The sequence below is a fragment of the Biomphalaria glabrata genome, chromosome 3, assembly GCF_947242115.1.
Source record: "Biomphalaria glabrata chromosome 3, xgBioGlab47.1, whole genome shotgun sequence".
Taxonomy (NCBI): Eukaryota; Metazoa; Mollusca; class Gastropoda; family Planorbidae; genus Biomphalaria; species Biomphalaria glabrata.
Window position 1 is genome coordinate 6,479,824 of NC_074713.1, and position 18,852 is coordinate 6,498,675.

Consider the following 18,852-nt stretch of genomic DNA (forward strand, 5'->3'; position numbering starts at 1 on the left):
CAGCCATCTCATCCTTTCAGCCATCTCATCCTTTCAGTCATCTCATCCTTTCAGTCATCTCATCCTTTCAGTCATCTCATCCTTTCAGCCATCTCATCCTTTCAGCCATCTCATTCTTTCAGCCATCTCATCCTTTCAGCCATCTCATCCTTTCAGTTATCTCATTCTTTCAGCCATCTTATCCTTTCAGTTATCTCATCCTTTCAGCCATCTCATCCTTTCAGTCATCTCATCCTTTCAGCCATCTCATCCTTTCAGTCATCTCATCCTTTAAGTCATCTCATTCTTTCAGCCATCTCATCCTTTCAGCCATCTCATCCTTTCAGTTATCTCATTCTTTCAGCCATCTCATCCTTTCAGTCATCTCATTCTTTCAGTTATCTCATTCTTTCAGCCATCTCATCCTTTCAGTCATCTCATTCTTTCAGTCATCTCATCCTTTCAGCCATCTCATCCTTTCAGTCATCTCATTCTTTCAGTCATCTCATCCTTTCAGCCATCTCATCCTTTCAGCCTAGATCTGGTTGTCCCACTCTTTAAAAGTCAAAAGAGTAACAAAAGGTTTTTACTGTTAAAGTAAAGTAAAAAAAAAAATATTTGCCGGAGAAAACCATCAAAGTCTTTTCAGACTAAGAATGTCGTTAATAACAATAAAATCCGACTTACTCATTAAAACTGTGAGCCCAGTAAAAACTCCAATATAATAAACATTCCGGTTTCTTCTCTCTTCACTGTTTGCTGGAAGGTCTGTGAAATTGTTCAATCTGACATCATCACTCCAATCAGCAAGCCAAAAATAGGAAAAGTTGAACACCACTTGGTAGCTTATAAATAAGAACAATATTAAAACTGCATGGTGAGGTCCTAAACTCTGCATCAGCTTGAAGTAGAGCGACCACTTCACCTGAATAATAACAGGACACATTGTAAATATACTTTTTTTTTAATGAATAGCATACTTTGAAAAAAACTTAAATAACTGCAAGAATGACCTTTTATCATAACCATCCTATTAGTCTAATTAGAGAAAGAAGAACAATCTTTAATATCTCAATGTAATGATGGTAATAATTGTACCTGGTTAATCCTAACTCTAACTCCAGATGTTACTATCAAATAAATTTACTCCAGGTACTAATATTAAATCTAAGTAAAGTGGAGTTCACTTTAAGATCTAGTATTCTACCAAAGCAGGCAAGGACAAGTTCACATGTTCTGTGACAAAGAGTGTCACAATGGTGTCACATGGGCAACACAACAACCATTTTGAATCCCTAGAGAAAATGCCAAATAATAATTTGAGCTGTATGGACTATGTCATGCTTGAGACCCCTCCCCCTCCCAAATGATATACCATTCAGTCATCTATTATCATTATTATGTAATGGCAGACCTCTTCAATTCTGAAGATAAAGGATGAGTACAAAAAGAAAGGAAATAGTAATATGGTATTAGCCTATAAGAGGATGTTATATCAACATGGTTTTAAGCCTTGATTTGTAGATTAGGTCAGATGTTATCAAGTGCTAGTGTAGATTAGTGTAGATTACACACAAACAAGACATGACACTAAGAGCATGGCTGCCTGGTCGTGCGGTTTGCGCGCTGGACTGTCGTTTGGATTTATCGACGGTCGAGGGTTCAAACCCTGCCCGCTCCCATCCCCCGTCGTCCTGCGGGAGGTTTGGACTAGGAAGTAAACTATCTTCAACTCTGAAGGAACATCTGAAACATGTAAAACATTTTAACATAAAACACTATTTCTACCTACTTTTCCTTCTACTATCTTTTCATCTGTTGTAAGTCTGTGTGTTTCAGAAACTACTACAGCATTCTTCTGACTGATGGTGTCATGCAAATTTTCTTTTGATCTGTCGATCCCTCTTCCACTGTAATTAAAAAAAAACAAGTACAAATTATATGCAAAGAACATTTTAAAACTTTACATTTTTTTGAACTAAAAAACAAACTTCTTGATTTTTCTTCTTACAGTAAATAAATCATGATAAGAGGCGTGCGTTACCTTGATCTCAGATTTATTTCTTTGTTGCTGCAAAATAATGTTGAGGTACTGATGTTTATATCTAGGGCACCAGGTGTTTTTGATTTTCGCTCTGATGCAACAGAACAATCACTTTCACTTGTGACAGAAGCAAGACGTCTTAAAATATCTTGTTTTACTTCATCACCTGATAAATTATAGCTAAAAGATTATATATATATATTTATATGTAAATTGTTATAAATTATAAATATTAATGTGAATATAAAAGAGTTGCCAATGCAGGTATGCCAGATATGTCTTGGCCTAGCAGTATTAGAAAAATAGATTGTCATTGTAATGATCACACAATTAAGTTAAACCACCGGGCAGCTAAGGGGATAAATTCTGCTTCATTTGCCATTTTAACTTTTATTCAAACAAAACAAGATAAAATTCAATAGCAAAAGAATCTTAATCCTAATAAAAACCTCACCAATTGTATCTTCCTCTGGACTATCCACATTGTTAACGTTTTGTGTCAAAAACTGAAGCATATACTGAGCAAATGGACCGTTGTGATCCAATAAAACCTCATAAGAACCAGACTCTGAGATTTGTCCATCAGAAATTACTATTATTCGATCAACAAATGGTAGCCAATGAATGCCATGAGTTACTAATATTCTTGTCTGGGGAAACAGAATTACAAACAAATTCATAACAGAGAGTCAACAGATAAGTGAAAACAAGGATAGAGCTATATTATAAGGGTCAGACATCCACCATTTGTTCTTTGCATGTTGGGATTGTATTTACAAAAATACATTAGTGACAGTTTGGTGTGCACTCTAGACTTTTTTCTTATTGGTGTTACATTCAAAGCCTGTTCACCATCATCACTTTGCCATCCTGAAGGAGATTTGAGCCTGGACATAATCATTTGCATTCTAAAACACCAAAAAATGTTTAAACAAATAACATAATGAGGACATATGCTGGGCAGCACAAGTTGCTTATGAAACCTATACAGGCAGAAAACACTGGGCAAGAGTAAGTTTCAATAACTGTTTTTTAATTTGTTTTCTGATAAAGTGTGTTGCTAATTCTCACTGCCTTTTATGCCACTAGGTTCATATAGTCCTTAGAAATATTTGTTTTTAACTGCAGTCTTCCAAGTGGCACTTAAGCTCAAGACTGTATATATTGTAGTATGAGCTAAAGCATTGAGTGGACTTAAATTTTTTTCTTTTTCTTTTTCACCAAAATTCTCAGTGTTAAAAGAGAAAGGTGATAACAATAAAAATTAACACTATTACTTAATGATTGATAAGCAAATCTATACCTTATCATTGAGCAATCCCTGTTTGCTAATAACATGATCAAAGATATGCTTCCCAACATGGCTGTCTACAGCACTCAGTGGGTCATCCAACAAGTAAATATCCGCCTTACTGTAGACAGCTCTTGCCAGGGAGACACGCTGCTTCTGACCACCAGACAAGTTGATGCCCTACATTTAAAATGGCATTTGTTAATAAGTTGACAATTATATCAAAGTATTATTTACTGTTAAATATACAATTAAAGCCTAATAAACTGTATGGCAATATCACAAGGTCTAAGGCGTCATAAGGACCTTCCTGCAGGGAACAGTACCAGGAAAAAGAAAGAGAGGCAGACAAAGAAAGGGATGGGAAGACAACATCAAAGAATGGATCAGCCTACCATTGAAAGAGATTCTATTTAAAGCAAAAGACAGAGAGGAATGGAGACAAATGGTCAACAGATCATCTGTGATGCCCCAACAATCCAAAAGACTATAATAAGGGAGATAGGAAAGTGTATAGGGTGAACAGATTTTTGAAGGTATTCGGTGGTCACTGTGGGTGTTACATTTAGGAAGGTCGCCTGTCTTGTCAAATAAAATTCATTTTTTTATTGTGGTTAGTGTTATCTATACCTCATCAAAGAGGTTTGAATAGAACTTCAGATATTTCAATAGCCATTGACTGCCCCAGTGACTAATGCTAAGTCCTATAATCACAGTAGGGTGAATTTAAATGACCCAGCCTTCATTTTGATTCTTGCTTGATATATCAGCTAAACTTTAAACCATGTTATCATAGCATTCCCATTACAGGCTGTGAATACTAATGCAAATATTAGTTTTTAAATCTAATTAGGAAACTTCACTTTGTTTAGTTTGAACTGACCTTTTCTCCTATTTCAGTGTCAGCACCAGCAGGCATTAAGTTCAGGTCAGGTGTTAGATCACATGCTGTGACAACTTCCTGGAAATACTCTCTATCCAACTGCTTTCCAAATAAAATATTTTCTTTGAGAGTATTATTTTGTATCCAGGCTTGCTGTGGGACATAAGCCACTGAAGACTGAAGTAAAATAAAGATGTATTAATTCAAATACATGTCATTATGAAAAAATCGGCATCATCCATAAGTTATTATTTCTTTTATTATACATATATATATATATATATAATGGAGTTTGAAGCTTTAATTCTGAAACAAATTATGAATAAATATGACATGTAACACAGCAGTGCTCAGAGAAAAAAGGATATTATCTTATATTATCTTATAAAATAATGACGTTTCTTAAAAAAAGAAGATGATTACGTCCTACGCATCATGTATCTAGTCATGCTTGTTAAACAATGACTTAAATTCTGCAAAGTCATTAGTTTACCTGGCTAGCTCAGGCAACCCATTCCTTGCTCTAATAGCACTAGGGAAGAAGTAGTATTTGTACTAATTTGTCCTAGCATATGGAACAAAGGAATGAGAGAAGTTGAAGAAATATCGGGACTGGTTCGGGTTCTGAGGTTAGAGTTCTCCTCTAGGCTTATCTATATTTCTTCCCCTTCTTCTCTCAATAACCTTGGTCTCTTAGTGCTGATATTATTATGTTATGTCATGTTTATATACTGCTTTACAGCAATCATCAAAACAAAAATGTATATATAATTCTTACATTCAAATTGATATATCCCTTTAATGTATGCATCTCTCCTAACATTGCTGCTAACAATGATGATTTTCCACAGCCTACAGATCCTACAACAGCTATCAATTCACCAGGAGTAACTTCAAGATTAATGCTGGAGAATAATTTATAGGGCAAAAGTGGTAATTTACTAGCAAAATATGTTTAGTCCATTTTGGTAAAACAAAAAAACAAAAAACAACAATGTTCTAGGGACAAAATCTTTATGGGTTTTAACAGCAATTCTCTGACTCTATTGGTATTGTCATAAACTTATTTTATTTGTGAAATCATTATGTCACTCAAACACATAATCTTTGTATATGAACATAATCAAGAAAATTGTTGCCAGTTTGGAGCTCTTTCAGCCAAGATTTTATCAGTCAAGATTTTATTTTCTTCTGCCCAACATATTGATGAAAATAAAAGAGCTTGAACTTTTTCTCTTGCTAAAAACAGATAAAATGCTAGAAGAATTTCAGTTGTTAAATAAAAAGATTTAAATAATTTATAGGCATGACATTACATGACTAGCATTACATAATTCTCTTTAAAAAATCTTAATATACCTTTTCAAAATACAGGGTCCAGACTTGATCCATGAAAAATCTGCATCAATAACTCTTATTGCTAAAGCTGTTAGAAGGTATAAAAATAAAGGTATTACACTATTCTTTAATTTTAATTTATTTTTACAGTTACAATTTATATAGGCCTAAACTTCCACTTTTCAAAAATCAAAATCTACCTATTTAACTTACGGTCAGATGTATTCCTAATTAAATGAACAGTATTTATATTTTCAGAGTTCAAAAATTTGTTCAGCCTTGACGTTGAGTTTAAAGTCTAAAAAATAAAAAATTAAAACATAAACAAATTTTATATTTCCTAAAGTAAGGGGAGACCTAAAGTTTATAATGAGATGTCTATCTTAGAATAGTTCATCCATCGTGGTTTGATGATGACCACTTTGGTCATCTGGGGCCTGAGAGCTTTGCACTGGGGTTTTATGCCTCCTCATATGGCTGGTGGGACCTATGTGAGCCCAGAATGTTCGGCTGCACACTGGGCAGGTTATTCCAGCTGGAGCTCGTGTCATTGGCCTTGCTTGTGTTCTTGTCCTCAGCAATTTGTGTTCCAGTTTTCACAGTTTGACGTCATGATGCTCTGTCATGTGTTTCTGTCATGTGCTTCCATCTACCAGGTGGCTGAGTCAATGCTGAAGGCTTTCAGAGAAGCTTTCATGAAGCATTTTCTTAGTCCACCTTGTGAGTGCTTCCCTCCCCTTAATTGGCATTTTGGGGGATGACTAAGTGACTTGCACAGAAAAAATTGATTAAAGTGAGGAATAGACCTCCCTCTCTCCCCCTAAAGCCCATCCTTTTCCAGAAGCAATATTTGGATTTGACATATGCTAATGGAGCTTTTGCAAATATTTACTTGCCTTGTACTTGCAAGTATGTTAAAATGTACTTCAATTAATTTAGGCAGCAATTTATTTTCTAATATGTTATTAGAGTCTCTGGCGCAACACTAAATGAGAGAAAAGAAAGGGAGTGAGATCTTAAGAAGAAAATTAATTTCTTGTTGTTTAAGAAATTATAACAAAACAGTCTTATCAAAGGGAATCACGTATTCACATTTTTGATAATAGAACTGTATAGCATTTTTAGCATTCTAAGATCTGATAAAGAATACAAGAAAAAAAAAATTAGTCTAACAAACCAACTGACACTTTATTGTTTTATACACGTTTTTAAAGGAGGAATCTGATGATCAAACAGCTCTTTGTCCCCTCTCTTCAAAATTAAAAAATTAAACTTTGAGTATTTTAAGTATTCTCAATGGTATTATTCTTAAACAATTTATGTAATTACAAAACAACTTCACAAAACTGTTGATACTTTTACCACATCAAAAATAAATCTACATACTTTAATTATGATTTATACATTCTTCAATTAAAACACCTATAGACTCAACTTTCTTTGAATAAGTCAACTATGGCCTAAACAAACTTTGACTAATACACATATAAACTCTACATACTTTGACTAGGTCACCTATAAAAAATGGTAGCATATTCATGGCTACTTTGACCAGATTTGCATAGTTGATTGTAAGGAAGATGGTTGCTGCCCCTACATAGTGCTGTTCTGAGATCATGACAAAGGTCACAAGCATGAAATATAAGGTCTGAAAGAAAAATTAATAAAAACAGTTAAACACTACAGAGGCAAGGGGATTTAACTTAGTATCATCTTAAACACTACAGAGGCAAGGGGATTTAACCTAGTATTGTCTCAAACACTACAGATGCAAGGGGATTTAATCTAATATTGTCTCAAACACTACATATGGCTACTTCTGTCTCATAAGACAATGGATGTGCCCGGATGAGTCACTGGTTTTGTCTTGAAACATGGCAGAATATGGTGTGGCTAATTAAGCCAATTCTAGAGCAGCAGATTTTGTCACAGTTTGCAAAACAGTTTGTGTATGCATCTTTTTCAGTGCTAGCTGATAGTGCAGCTTTCTTTTTCTTTCTCTTGACTAAAGTGCTTCATTTTTTGTTGCTCTTGGTGAGGATTGTACCAGCATGTACAGTATGTCTCCATGCTGTCCGGTCTTGGGCTATTTTTTCTCACATACTTTCATTGATATCTGTGGTTCTCATGTCTTGCTTACAGACACTACAAAAGCAAGGGGATTTAACCTAGTATTGTCTCAAACACTACATTTAAGGGATTTAACCTAGTATTGTCTCAAACACTAGGAAAGCAAGGGGATTTAACCTAGTACTGTATCAAATGATACAAAAGCAAGGGGATTTAACCTAGTATTGTCTCAAACACTACATTTAAGGGATTTAACCTAGTATTGTCTCAAACACTAGGAAAGCAAGGGGATTTAACCTAGTACTGTATCAAATGATACAAAAGCAAGGGGATTTAACCTAGTACTGTATCAAATGATACAAAAGCAAGGGGATTTAACCTAGTATTGCGCTTATACATTCACTAAGATTGACATTAAGTAGATGTATGACATTAAGTAGATGTATGACATTAAGTAGATGTATTGAGAATGTGACCACTGAATAAATACTATGGCTTAATTCACTTTGTTAGGAGAGAGCCCTCTAATAAGATTTATCCAGAGTAACCATAGACTAGACATATTGTAAGACATATTGTGAAAGTGAACATACCCACACATTGGCCACATGCCAAGTGAATGTTTCAAAGCCTGCCAATAAACAATACTTGAAATAGATTTTCAACTCTTTCTCACGAATGTCTTTGACCATTTTTATAAACAGTGGCTCCCAGCCATGCAACTTGATGACCTTAAACATAGTTAAATATATAATATGGCATTCTCAATGAATCTAGATACTAATTCAAAAGTGAAGATAGAAATGTACCAGAGCTCAACTTTAAGTCTTTTGCTTTCAATTACTAGAAAATTTGAGTTTTTTTTTAAATATGTCATTTTAATTTTGAGCAGACGGGTGAAAGAAATGCAAGGCATGGGTTGGGGAGGTATGAAAGATGGTAAAAGTTTTTGTTTCATTTCTTTATAAGTTATATTTTTAAATATTTTCTTAAGCATTATCATTTTTTATAGAATAGATTTGAATGCCTGGCAGGTTACGTATCAGATTTTGATAATCTTTATAATTTTTTAATTAATGTAATAATTTATCTTTAAAAAAAAAAAATAACTATATCTGTAAAATTGTACATTTAACTCTTTCTCTCCATAATTATTTACCACATTCTGATGGAATCAACGCTGGTATCGTCACTTCGGAGAGAAAGAGTTAATATAGACTACATATAATTCTACCTTCATTCCATTTAGAATTTCATTCATGACTTTTAATCTTTCATCTTTGATAGTCATAATGATTTCCTGATAGGAACTCATCTTCCGTGAGGACAAAATGTTCATAGTAAATAATAAGAACATGAAGCCTAAGCCTAGAAATAATGTAGAATACACATTTTAGTAGAGTACACATTTAAGTGGAATATACATTTAAGTATAATACACATGTAAGTAGAATACACTAAGTAGAATATACATTTAAGTCTTTCTATCTAGAAAGAAAAGAATCACTTTTTATTCCAAACAATTCAATACATTTATGTCCTTTACATGGAACTTGATTTAATTAGGTTTCAACAAAAGAAAAACATCTATATTTTGAATCTTGTCATATGTAATTTGATTTCAATGCATTTAAAAATTGATAGAAATGCAGCCAAAGTTTTACATTGAAAACATATCAATAAGTTTACACTTTAATACACTTTTAAATCATTTCACAGATTTTTTCAATTAATTCTAACCAATGACAACTAAAATATTGCCAAGTGCACTGTAATATGCTTATATATTCTACTTTATCACTATATATGTATAAAAAAACGGATATAAACTATGAACTAACCTGAAAGCAGTGCAAGGCCCATAATTGTGTATAGAAGATAAACACCCACTACAAGCAGAATAGCAGACACCCAAGACCAAAAAGATCCAATCAACATTGCCTCAATATGACCAACATCCACAGACATTAAATTAATGATTTCACCAGTTGTGGATAATGTCCGTGCTTCACTGCTCATTGTCAGTGACTGAAAGGAAACAAGCAATTAGGTGTAAAATTTAATACTCTGGTAAAGTATCTACAATTTTCAAGTGACATCAAAGACTAGGAAGATTTTGATTGATAAAAAAAAAAAAAAAAAAAAAAAAAACAATCAGGGCCCTCGAACTAAGTTAAATCAGAGACTTCAAAGTAAGTTATATCAGGGCCTTCAAAATAAGTTAAATTAAAAATTCAACCAAGATTAAAAATTGAGAAGGCTGCCTAGTCATCTAGTATGTGCTATAAACTGTTCCAGGTTCAAACATTGCCAGCTGGGGACTACAGGAGGTTTGGGGTGTAATTTTCAAAATCTGAAGCAACATTCAAAACAAGTCAAACATATTACAAACATTTTTACCATTATGACAAAGGAAATATTATCAATGAATTAATTTTTATAATATTTAGAACTTTGTAGTAATTCAAGTATCTGACCTTTCTAAAAATAGTTGCCATACCAGTACACTGGACTCTGGAAGCAAATCTATTATTACACCATTTAGACATATTGACAAATATATTATAGAGAAATCTTAGGAGAATGAAAGCAGCGGCATATATGTAGCCATGCCAGGAAGGCTCTTCTGTGTTCCTTGTAAAATTGATCAGCCAACTGTTCCAAAGAAAAAATAATACTTTGTTATATTAAAAAATTACAACAAGATAGAGAAAAATAAGGAAAACTGACTCTAAACCAGGCAGGATTGTGTTAACATATGCCTTAGTAAAGATTTTATTCTACAGCAAATAATTTCTGTAGTAAAAGATTGTTTCTTACCCTAACACAAGAGGGCTGCAAATGTTGAATGCTATGTGCATTATCATTCCAGATTGGGCTGAGATAGCTTCTCGCCAATAGCATTTCACCATTATCTTATTCAGCGATACTTGTGGTAATACTTCCTCATTACTGTGATGTTTTCTAGCATCAATATGTGACATCTTAGATTCCACTTCGTCAAGTCCAGCCTCTCCAGGGTCATTTACAGTTTTGTTAAACTCGCCATTCAATGGCTGCACATGCGCAGGCGGGTGTGAGGAAGACAAAGGCAAAAGTGGAATCTCTGCCTCCCAGTTTTCATCAAGTGTATATTTCTGTTTTGCTTTCTTCCTGTCAAGCAAACATTGTATATTTCAAAATATTTCTCTACACATTAAGTATTGCACTACATTACATATACATATATATCTTAAACCTCCCGTTTCAAACCTTGCAATCTATAGGGCAGATGATGTAAAGGTCATCTGTTTCTGTGGTCCATGGTTAACAAAGGTGTCATGTGGCCAGCACAACTACCAACCACCTTTACCTTTCCCCAACTAATGTCAGGTACCCATTAGAGCTGGGTGGACTCAAGAGAGGCCCTAAAGATCCTGAAATTAAAAATCCTAGTCTATGCCAGGATTAGAACAAGGGATCCTCCGATTCAGAAGCCAGCGCTTTACCACTTGGCCACCATGCCTCCAATATATCTTAAGAACCTTATTTTAAATCATTGAAACCATTTTTTTCAAACCAACTCACCTGACTTTCTTATTTACTTCTTTATCCCAGTAGTATAAAAACTTCTTTACTGTTCTCTTGGTTCTGTCTTGAGGATGAAGCTTGAAAATATCTTCATCACTTAATTTGGATTTAAATCCTTTTATAACAAGCCTGTTAAAAAACATTTTTAAAAAAAAATGTGAGTATTAGTTGTTTTTTTTTTTAAGGTTGGCTTTTGGTTTACTATAAGCTTTAAAAATTAAGACACATTAAAAACAAATAAAGACCTACTCTCCTTTGAAATAAAAATGAAGAGACCTAAAAGAAAATTCACTATATGGACCATAAATACATTTAAAAGTAACAAAAGAATTATTCTTGTTTAAAAATAATTACTTCCTTGGCAAATTTGGTAATTATCACAATCAACTAGAATTATTATAAAAAGAAATCCAATAAGGAACTTTTGTTCATGTTACGGTAGACTGTCAAATAAATTGTTTCTTGTGATTAAAAATAATCAAGAAAACGCAAACTAAAAAAACTCTCTGTTGACAATTGTTCAACTTGTTCAATATCAATCCACACATCCTAATAAGATTAAACTGACCGCTTCTTTGTTTATACTCACCATTCAAACCAGAAAAGAAAAATCCAGGTGATCAAAGAAGAAAATAACTCTGGATTTTTCCCCTATAAGAAAAACAGAAATGAATGTTTATAAACTAAAAGTTGTTTACTTTAATTTTTTTTTAATGTAATATTTCCAGGAAAAATCATATGGAACTAAAGGGAGAGCATCTAATCAAACTAGAACTCAAATCTTCATTTACTTTATTAGTAATCAAAATTTATTCAGTCTAATTATCACTTGAATTATAATATTTCACTCTTATACATAAACTAATATGTAGTTGTTTTTTTTGTTTAATTGTATGTCCTGAATCCAATAAAATTTAATCTCTAATGAACTGTGGATTTATAAAAGAATGGTGTGTTATAAAGAGTATTATTTGAAGTGATGAAAATATAAGATATTAAAAATAATAATAATCTCTAATGAACATAAAGGATTTGGTATGTAGGCTACATATGTTTAGGAAATAACCTTTGCAATGGATAACTTTTAACAATGTTTGTTGGTGTTGTTTTTTAAGTCTTTCAAAAGAATGATATGAAAACATTGAGATTTTCTACTAATTATTAAAATGGTAAACAAGAACTATGCCTCTTTGTCTTTTTGCTTGACATAGTCTGGAAGACAGTGTACTAAGACAGACAGCACTGAAACTGCAAACTTGATACAGACCAAAGGTAGAGTAGCCTCATCTGCAAGATATAACTGTCAGGCATAAAGAAAATTAATAATTGCTCATTTGCTAGCACTGATCTACAAATTAATAATTGCTCATTTGCTAGCACTGATCTATAAATTAATAATTGCTCATTTGCTAGCACTGATCTACAAATTAATTCAACTTTAAATTCTGTACATGGGAATTAATGGGTTAAATTATTAAGCTTGTATAAAATTTTAGAATAAATATGGACACATGCTGCATTTTCATTACATTTTCTTTGTTAAGATAAATTTGTAAAAATGATTGCCATAGAAATAAAGTTTTTTTAATTGCTTTAATATAGTCTGAAGAAAAAAAAACATGTAAAGGTACACCATTCAGGCCTTGTGATCTATGGCAGCAGATGATGTAAAGCTCATCTGTTTCTAAGGTTAACAGGTACCCATAACAAAGATGTAATGTGATAAACAAATGGACTAACTGCTTTTACTTCCTAAATGTATATCAGGTAAAAATATAGAGTCCAGTAGACTCAGGGTCACATTAAACATTCCGAAAGCTAGAAAATTCCAGTCTTCACCTGGATTTAAACTCTGTTTAATTTTTTATTTTTTTTAAAGGAATTCATTGCAATTTATGACTACTTTGGTTCATGTGTTAAGTGTTTTACCAATCAGCCACAATGCCCCATCACTTAAGTATTAGCTGTCCATTCTCTCATCTATTCCTTGACTTTCCTAATAGCAGTGCTGTGACAGTTCGTGTAACCAAGTCTCTCCATTTTTCCTGGTCAGCGGCTGTTCTTAGCAGAATATCAAGAGAGAGACCAGTCCATTCCTTTATGTTATCCAGCCAGATTTTCTTAAGATGACCCTTTCTTCGTGCTCTCTCTACTGTACCTTGAAGGACTTCTGATAGTCGTCATGTCTTACAGTATGACCAAACCAGCTCAGCTTTTGTCTCTTTACAGTTTTCAGAATTTTGTTTGCCAGAAAGAGTGTTGACATGTAAAAGTACAAACTCATTTATCTTCTTTTCCTGGTAACTGATGCCCAGAATTTTTCTCTAGTATTTACTCTAAAAAATTTAAATTCTTCTTTCAGCCTTATCTTTCAGTGTCCAACTTTCACAACCATATAGAAATACAGAGACTACTTGCAAACAATACAGTTATAATTTTACTGGGAAGCTGATTTTCTATTTGGATTTTTCAGAAGTACTGAGCTATTCGCATTTGATAAAATCAAAATGTTGAACTCCCTCATCACTTGTCACATGTCATCATGCCAAACCCAGTCAAAAGCTTTTTTTGAAGTCTATTAAGTTGTGAAACAATTTGTTTTAGTGTTGAAGACTTTTTTTTCATTTACCAGTCTCTGAAGCCTGCCTGTTCTTCGGAATGGACCTCCTCAGCTTTTTTCTTGAGTCTGTTGAGAACTATTCTAATGATAATCTTGTTCAGGTGGCTGAGCAGACTAAACATTCTGTAGTTTTGGCATTGTCTCAAGTTTCTTTTCTTGGGCAGTGGAATGATTAATGATTGGGTCCATTCTTTTGGCCATGTTTTTTCATCCCATATTATTTGGCAGATTGTAAAAAAATATTAAGGTATATGTGAGCCGCAGTGTTTTAAAAGTTCTGATGGTATTTTATCAGTTCCAGCTGTCATTATCTTTGCAAAATTATTCATAACCAAAATAGAAAATAGCTTAAACATCAGAAAATGTATATTATCTATTAATATTCCTTTTTCCTTTAGTAAAATGTCTGTAATATTTGCATGTGTTGCCTATTTACTAAAAATTAGTTCTTTTGTTCATCTATTTCATTTTTTTTTATCCATAGGACCAATGTAAACTGTTTGAATAGGAGGTTAGACAATAGTACTTACTGGCCCTTCCTTCCAGATGTACTGTGACTATATATTGTTGTACATTATGTCGTTGATACAATTTATAAATGTTATATCTACACTTCTCTATTCACTTGTTTTTTTCTGCAGTAATAATTCTTTTTTTTTAAGTATTGATTATGTACAGTAAAGATAGAATCCATCAGCAAGTGAAAAGGATTTTAATAGTTGAACATTTTTAATTCATCATTACCTGTAGGTTTAAAGTTGTATGCAAGGAAATAGATGAAGCTATAGTAACCAGGATCCAAAATATAAAGGAAATCGGTGATCTGACTTTTTTCCTGGTTCTCTCGAGATAAACTAAATAGGAATGTAGAAACTGAAACAAAGAAAACATTTTTTTAACTATATACAATAAAAGTTTAATTTACAGCTAACCAAAAAATAATGGAAAAAAAAACTTACAGACAAAAACAGAGATAATGCAAATACATTAATTATATGCATAAAATATATTATCGTTAATAATGATATGAAAAGTATAAAAAAAAGGTATAAAATAGAAAATCCTACACTACAAGAGGTAGGTAAATGTGTAAAAGTAAGCTTCAATGATCATGTAGTAAAGCCACATGTGGTGAACCTAATAGGGAACAATTTTTATACCTTGGAGCCACTTACAGAAAAAAGAATTCAGGTCAGATTCTTAGACAAGATGAGGAACATTCAACAGAGATGAGAACATAGACAAGATAGAGAACATTTAACAGAGATGAGAACATAGACAAGATGAGGAACATTCAACAGAGATGAGAACATAGACAAGATAGAGAACATTTAACAGAGATGAGAACATAGACAAGATGAGGAACATTCAATAGAGATGAGAACATAGACAAGATGGGGAACATTCAACAGAGATGAAAACATAGACAAGATGGGGAACATTCAACAGAGATGAGAACATAGACAAGATGGGGAACATTCAACAGAGATGAGAACATAGACAAGATGGGGAACATTCAACAGAGAAGAGAACATAGACAAGATGGGGAACATTCAACAGAGATGAGAACATAGACAAGATGGGGAACATTCAACAGAGATGAGAACATAGACAAGATGGGGAACATTCAACAGAGATGAGAATAGACAAGATGGGGAACTTTCAACAGAGATGAGAACATAGACAAGATGAGGAACATTCAACAGAGATGAGAACATAGACAAGATGGGGAACATTCAACAGAGATGAAAACATAGACAAGATGGGGAACATTCAACAGAGATGAGAACATAGACAAGATGGGGAACATTCAACAGAGATGAGAACATAGACAAGATGGGGAACATTCAACAGAGATGAGAACATAGGAACATTCAACAGAGAAGAGAACATAGACAAGATGGGGAACATTCAACAGAGATGAGAACATAGACAAGATGGGGAACATTCAACAGAGATGAGAACATAGACAAGATGGGGAACATTCAACAGAGATGAAAACATAGACAAGATGGGGAACATTCAACAGAGATGAGAACATAGACAAGATGGGGAACATTCAACAGAGATGAGAACATAGACAAGATGGGGAACATTCAACAGAGATAAGAACATAGGAACATTCAACAGAGAAGATACATAGACAAGATGGGGAACATTCAACAGAGATGAGAACATAGACAAGATGGGGAACATTCAACAGAGATGAGAACATAGACAAGATGGGGAACATTCAACAGAGATGAGAACACAGACAAGATAGGGAACATTCAACAGAGATGAGAACATAGACAAGATGGGGAACATTCAACAGAGATGAGAACATAGACAAGATGGAGAACATTCAACAGAGATGAGAACATAGACAAGATGGAGAACATTCTACAGAGATGAGAACATAGACAAGATGGGGAACATTCAACAGAGATGAGAACATAGACAAGATGGAGAACATTTAACAGAGATGAGAACATAGACAAGATGGGGAACATTCAACAGAGATGAGAACATAGACAAGATGGAGAACATTCAACAGAGATGAGAACATAGACAAGATGGAGAACATTCAACAGAGATGAGAACATAGACAAGATGGGGAACATTCAACAGAGATGAGAACATAGACAAGATGGAGAACATTTAACAGAGATGAGAACATAGACAAGATGGGGAGAACAATCAATAGAGATGAGAACATAGACAAGATGGAGAACATTCAACAGAGATGAGAACATAGACAGGATGGAGAACATTCAACAGAGATAAGAACATAGAACACAGGACTCTTTGTAGCATGATCAATATCATTCAAGTGACTTTCATCATTATATATAAGTACTTTTAATGAGCCATAGATTACACTCTGTTCTTACTCCCATAGCAAGTCAGTAAATGTCAGTGATGTATGTAAGGCCATCATAGAATTATACTTTAATATGCATAGAAAACAGATTGCAGTATTCACATCCGTTTTGATTGGCTGTGTGGAATAAATCACTTGGTTGCCTATCAAAGGATGGCAAGCGGCATGTATCCTGGATTGTCGATCAGCCGTCTCAATGGTCCTGGGTTCATACCTTTTTTGCTGAAATACCACATTGTGGTGTGGGATGTTTGAACTAAGAAGTAGATTATCTTCAGCTCTGAAGGAAAATCCCAAACATGTAAAACATTTTACAAAAAAAAAGTTTTACAAACCAGGAATTTGATTTAAAATGCCACCTTGAGGTGAGTAGTGTTTGAGGACTGCCCACCACTGGAACCTTTTCCCAGATACACCCTTCTCCCGGAGGTAATTAAATAAAATGTTTTCCCACAATTCATTTTACTCATTATGGAGATGTCCTCACCATTGTAGCAATCCATATAAGAGGAGATGTTATTGAAGCAATTGATTTCCTGTCTCTGAATGACTCAAAGGCATGAACAATATGTACACCAATTGAAGCTAAAATGAAAAACTGAAATCAAAATATTCATTTTATAATTTACAATATACCATAGGATTATAATAGTCTGAAACAATTCAAGAACTAGCATAATAAACAGTAATAACAACAGGTAAAAGTTGTATAACTTATAGCTGATTCTGAATATCTTGAATGGCTAGATGTATATCATAAAAAAATTACTCTTTTTCAGTTTGATAGCTTAAAATAAACATTTAAATAGGCCATAATCAGGTATGTAGCCCTAAAAAAAAAAGTTTAGAAATGTATGGTTTAACTTCTAACAGTGAATGAATGCAATTTACAGCTACATATCATTTTCAAAGACATTTACCTAGGTTATAAGCAGCACTTTTTTTTTTTCAAAAAAGGATTTATTTATTAAAATTATTGCATGTAATAAAGTCTAATTGTAGATAGCAAACTCACTATTTTGAGACAAAACAGGAACCTGATTGGTTGAACTTTTCTTTTATCAGACAACAAATGGTAAGCATAGAAAGGGGCAGATAACCAAACCCAGCCACAGGGTATCCATGCTATGACTGTCTTTTGAAAGCAATCTGTAAACTGTGGCCATGAGTTGTTTGTCCATGTTAAAGATTCATCCTGTGGGATATAAGTTTAAATAATTCTAGATTTAAATGTTTTGTCTAGACCTATATATATATTTATTAGAAAAATTGAAAGTATGTTATGTAGGCCCTAGGTGGGTCTATCTTGAAATTCCATTAAAAAAAAAATGGTTTGTGGGTATTTCACAAGATGGGTAAATAAGTCAACTTAATGAATGATTTCTTTTTTTTGTTTTTTCATGCAGTCGATGAAAATTTTTAACTGCTGATCTGTTCTCCAGATTTATAATAAAATTGTCAACACAACTTTAACTTGCTACCATAGCTTGTTACACACAGATGGGGAGAATTTAACTTTCTGTTAAGTCATCCAATCCAGCTATTTTTTGTACTATCTTATAACCACGGGTGTTTTCACTGGTTGAATTTTATGTAAAACAGGACTCACCCATGTGTAGGTAAAGAAAGTTTGACAGAGTTAACAAAGAGAAGAAACATTATATGGGAGTCACAGATTTCTGCATTTCTATTATGAATATGAATTCTTGTAAGTGCTCTTGCTTCCCTAATGCCATTATAGAATAGAATGGGTTGCTTGGAACAGCCAGGAAAACCAGTGACAGAAGAGTTGCAAAACCATATTCACACATGGATATTATTTAGACCTAGGCCTAAGTATCTTTTTTCTTTAAAAGACCATCTGTAATTTATAAGCTAAGGTAAGATACATCAATTTCCAACAAAGATAAAGCTTCTATAGGTAGCTGACCATTATTCTATTTCTTAACACTATAAATACAGGCCTAATCTATATTTACTTGCAAAAGAGCTCTCCTTACCCAAAGTAATTCCCCGCTGCAAAGCAGATCAGTGAAGTTTTTAGTCACCATTTTTTATCGGAAATCATTATTTGTAGATCTAGTCACATCTGATTAGGACAAAAAATGATTACTTATTAGGCCTAAGTAACAATTAGCATAACATAGATTTATAAATCGCGCTCTCTCTCTATAGGCCCTATATATAGGCTTAG

The 18,852-nt window shown here is 33.4% G+C and overlaps 1 protein-coding gene across 7 annotated transcripts in view; it reads right to left on the reverse strand.

Moving 5' to 3' along the window:
* LOC106055334 (multidrug resistance-associated protein 1-like) overlaps positions 1–18,852 on the reverse strand; it is a 40,082-nt gene that overhangs the window by 12,042 nt on the left and 9,188 nt on the right. For all 7 annotated transcript variants that reach the window (XR_008776888.1, XM_056023052.1, XM_056023055.1 and 4 more), the window contains exons 2-23: positions 18,659–18,747; positions 17,674–17,853; positions 17,146–17,256; positions 14,540–14,668; positions 12,362–12,475; positions 11,765–11,826; positions 11,173–11,304; positions 10,426–10,758; positions 10,083–10,260; positions 9,447–9,633; positions 8,840–8,973; positions 8,199–8,336; positions 7,037–7,183; positions 5,749–5,833; positions 5,557–5,623; positions 4,976–5,102; positions 4,198–4,374; positions 3,327–3,494; positions 2,478–2,673; positions 2,024–2,189; positions 1,772–1,889; positions 667–904 (exon numbers count right to left, since the gene is read on the reverse strand). Coding sequence is in view for 6 of the 7 variants with exons in the window: in XM_056023052.1 (XP_055879027.1) it covers positions 667–904; positions 1,772–1,889; positions 2,024–2,189; positions 2,478–2,673; positions 3,327–3,494; positions 4,198–4,374; positions 4,976–5,102; positions 5,557–5,623; positions 5,749–5,833; positions 7,037–7,183; positions 8,199–8,336; positions 8,840–8,973; positions 9,447–9,633; positions 10,083–10,260; positions 10,426–10,758; positions 11,173–11,304; positions 11,765–11,826; positions 12,362–12,475; positions 14,540–14,668; positions 17,146–17,256; positions 17,674–17,853; positions 18,659–18,709 (3,238 nt within the window). In the remaining variant the exon portion in view is untranslated. The remainder of the gene's footprint in view (positions 1–666; positions 905–1,771; positions 1,890–2,023; positions 2,190–2,477; positions 2,674–3,326; positions 3,495–4,197; positions 4,375–4,975; positions 5,103–5,556; positions 5,624–5,748; positions 5,834–7,036; positions 7,184–8,198; positions 8,337–8,839; positions 8,974–9,446; positions 9,634–10,082; positions 10,261–10,425; positions 10,759–11,172; positions 11,305–11,764; positions 11,827–12,361; positions 12,476–14,539; positions 14,669–17,145; positions 17,257–17,673; positions 17,854–18,658; positions 18,748–18,852) is intronic.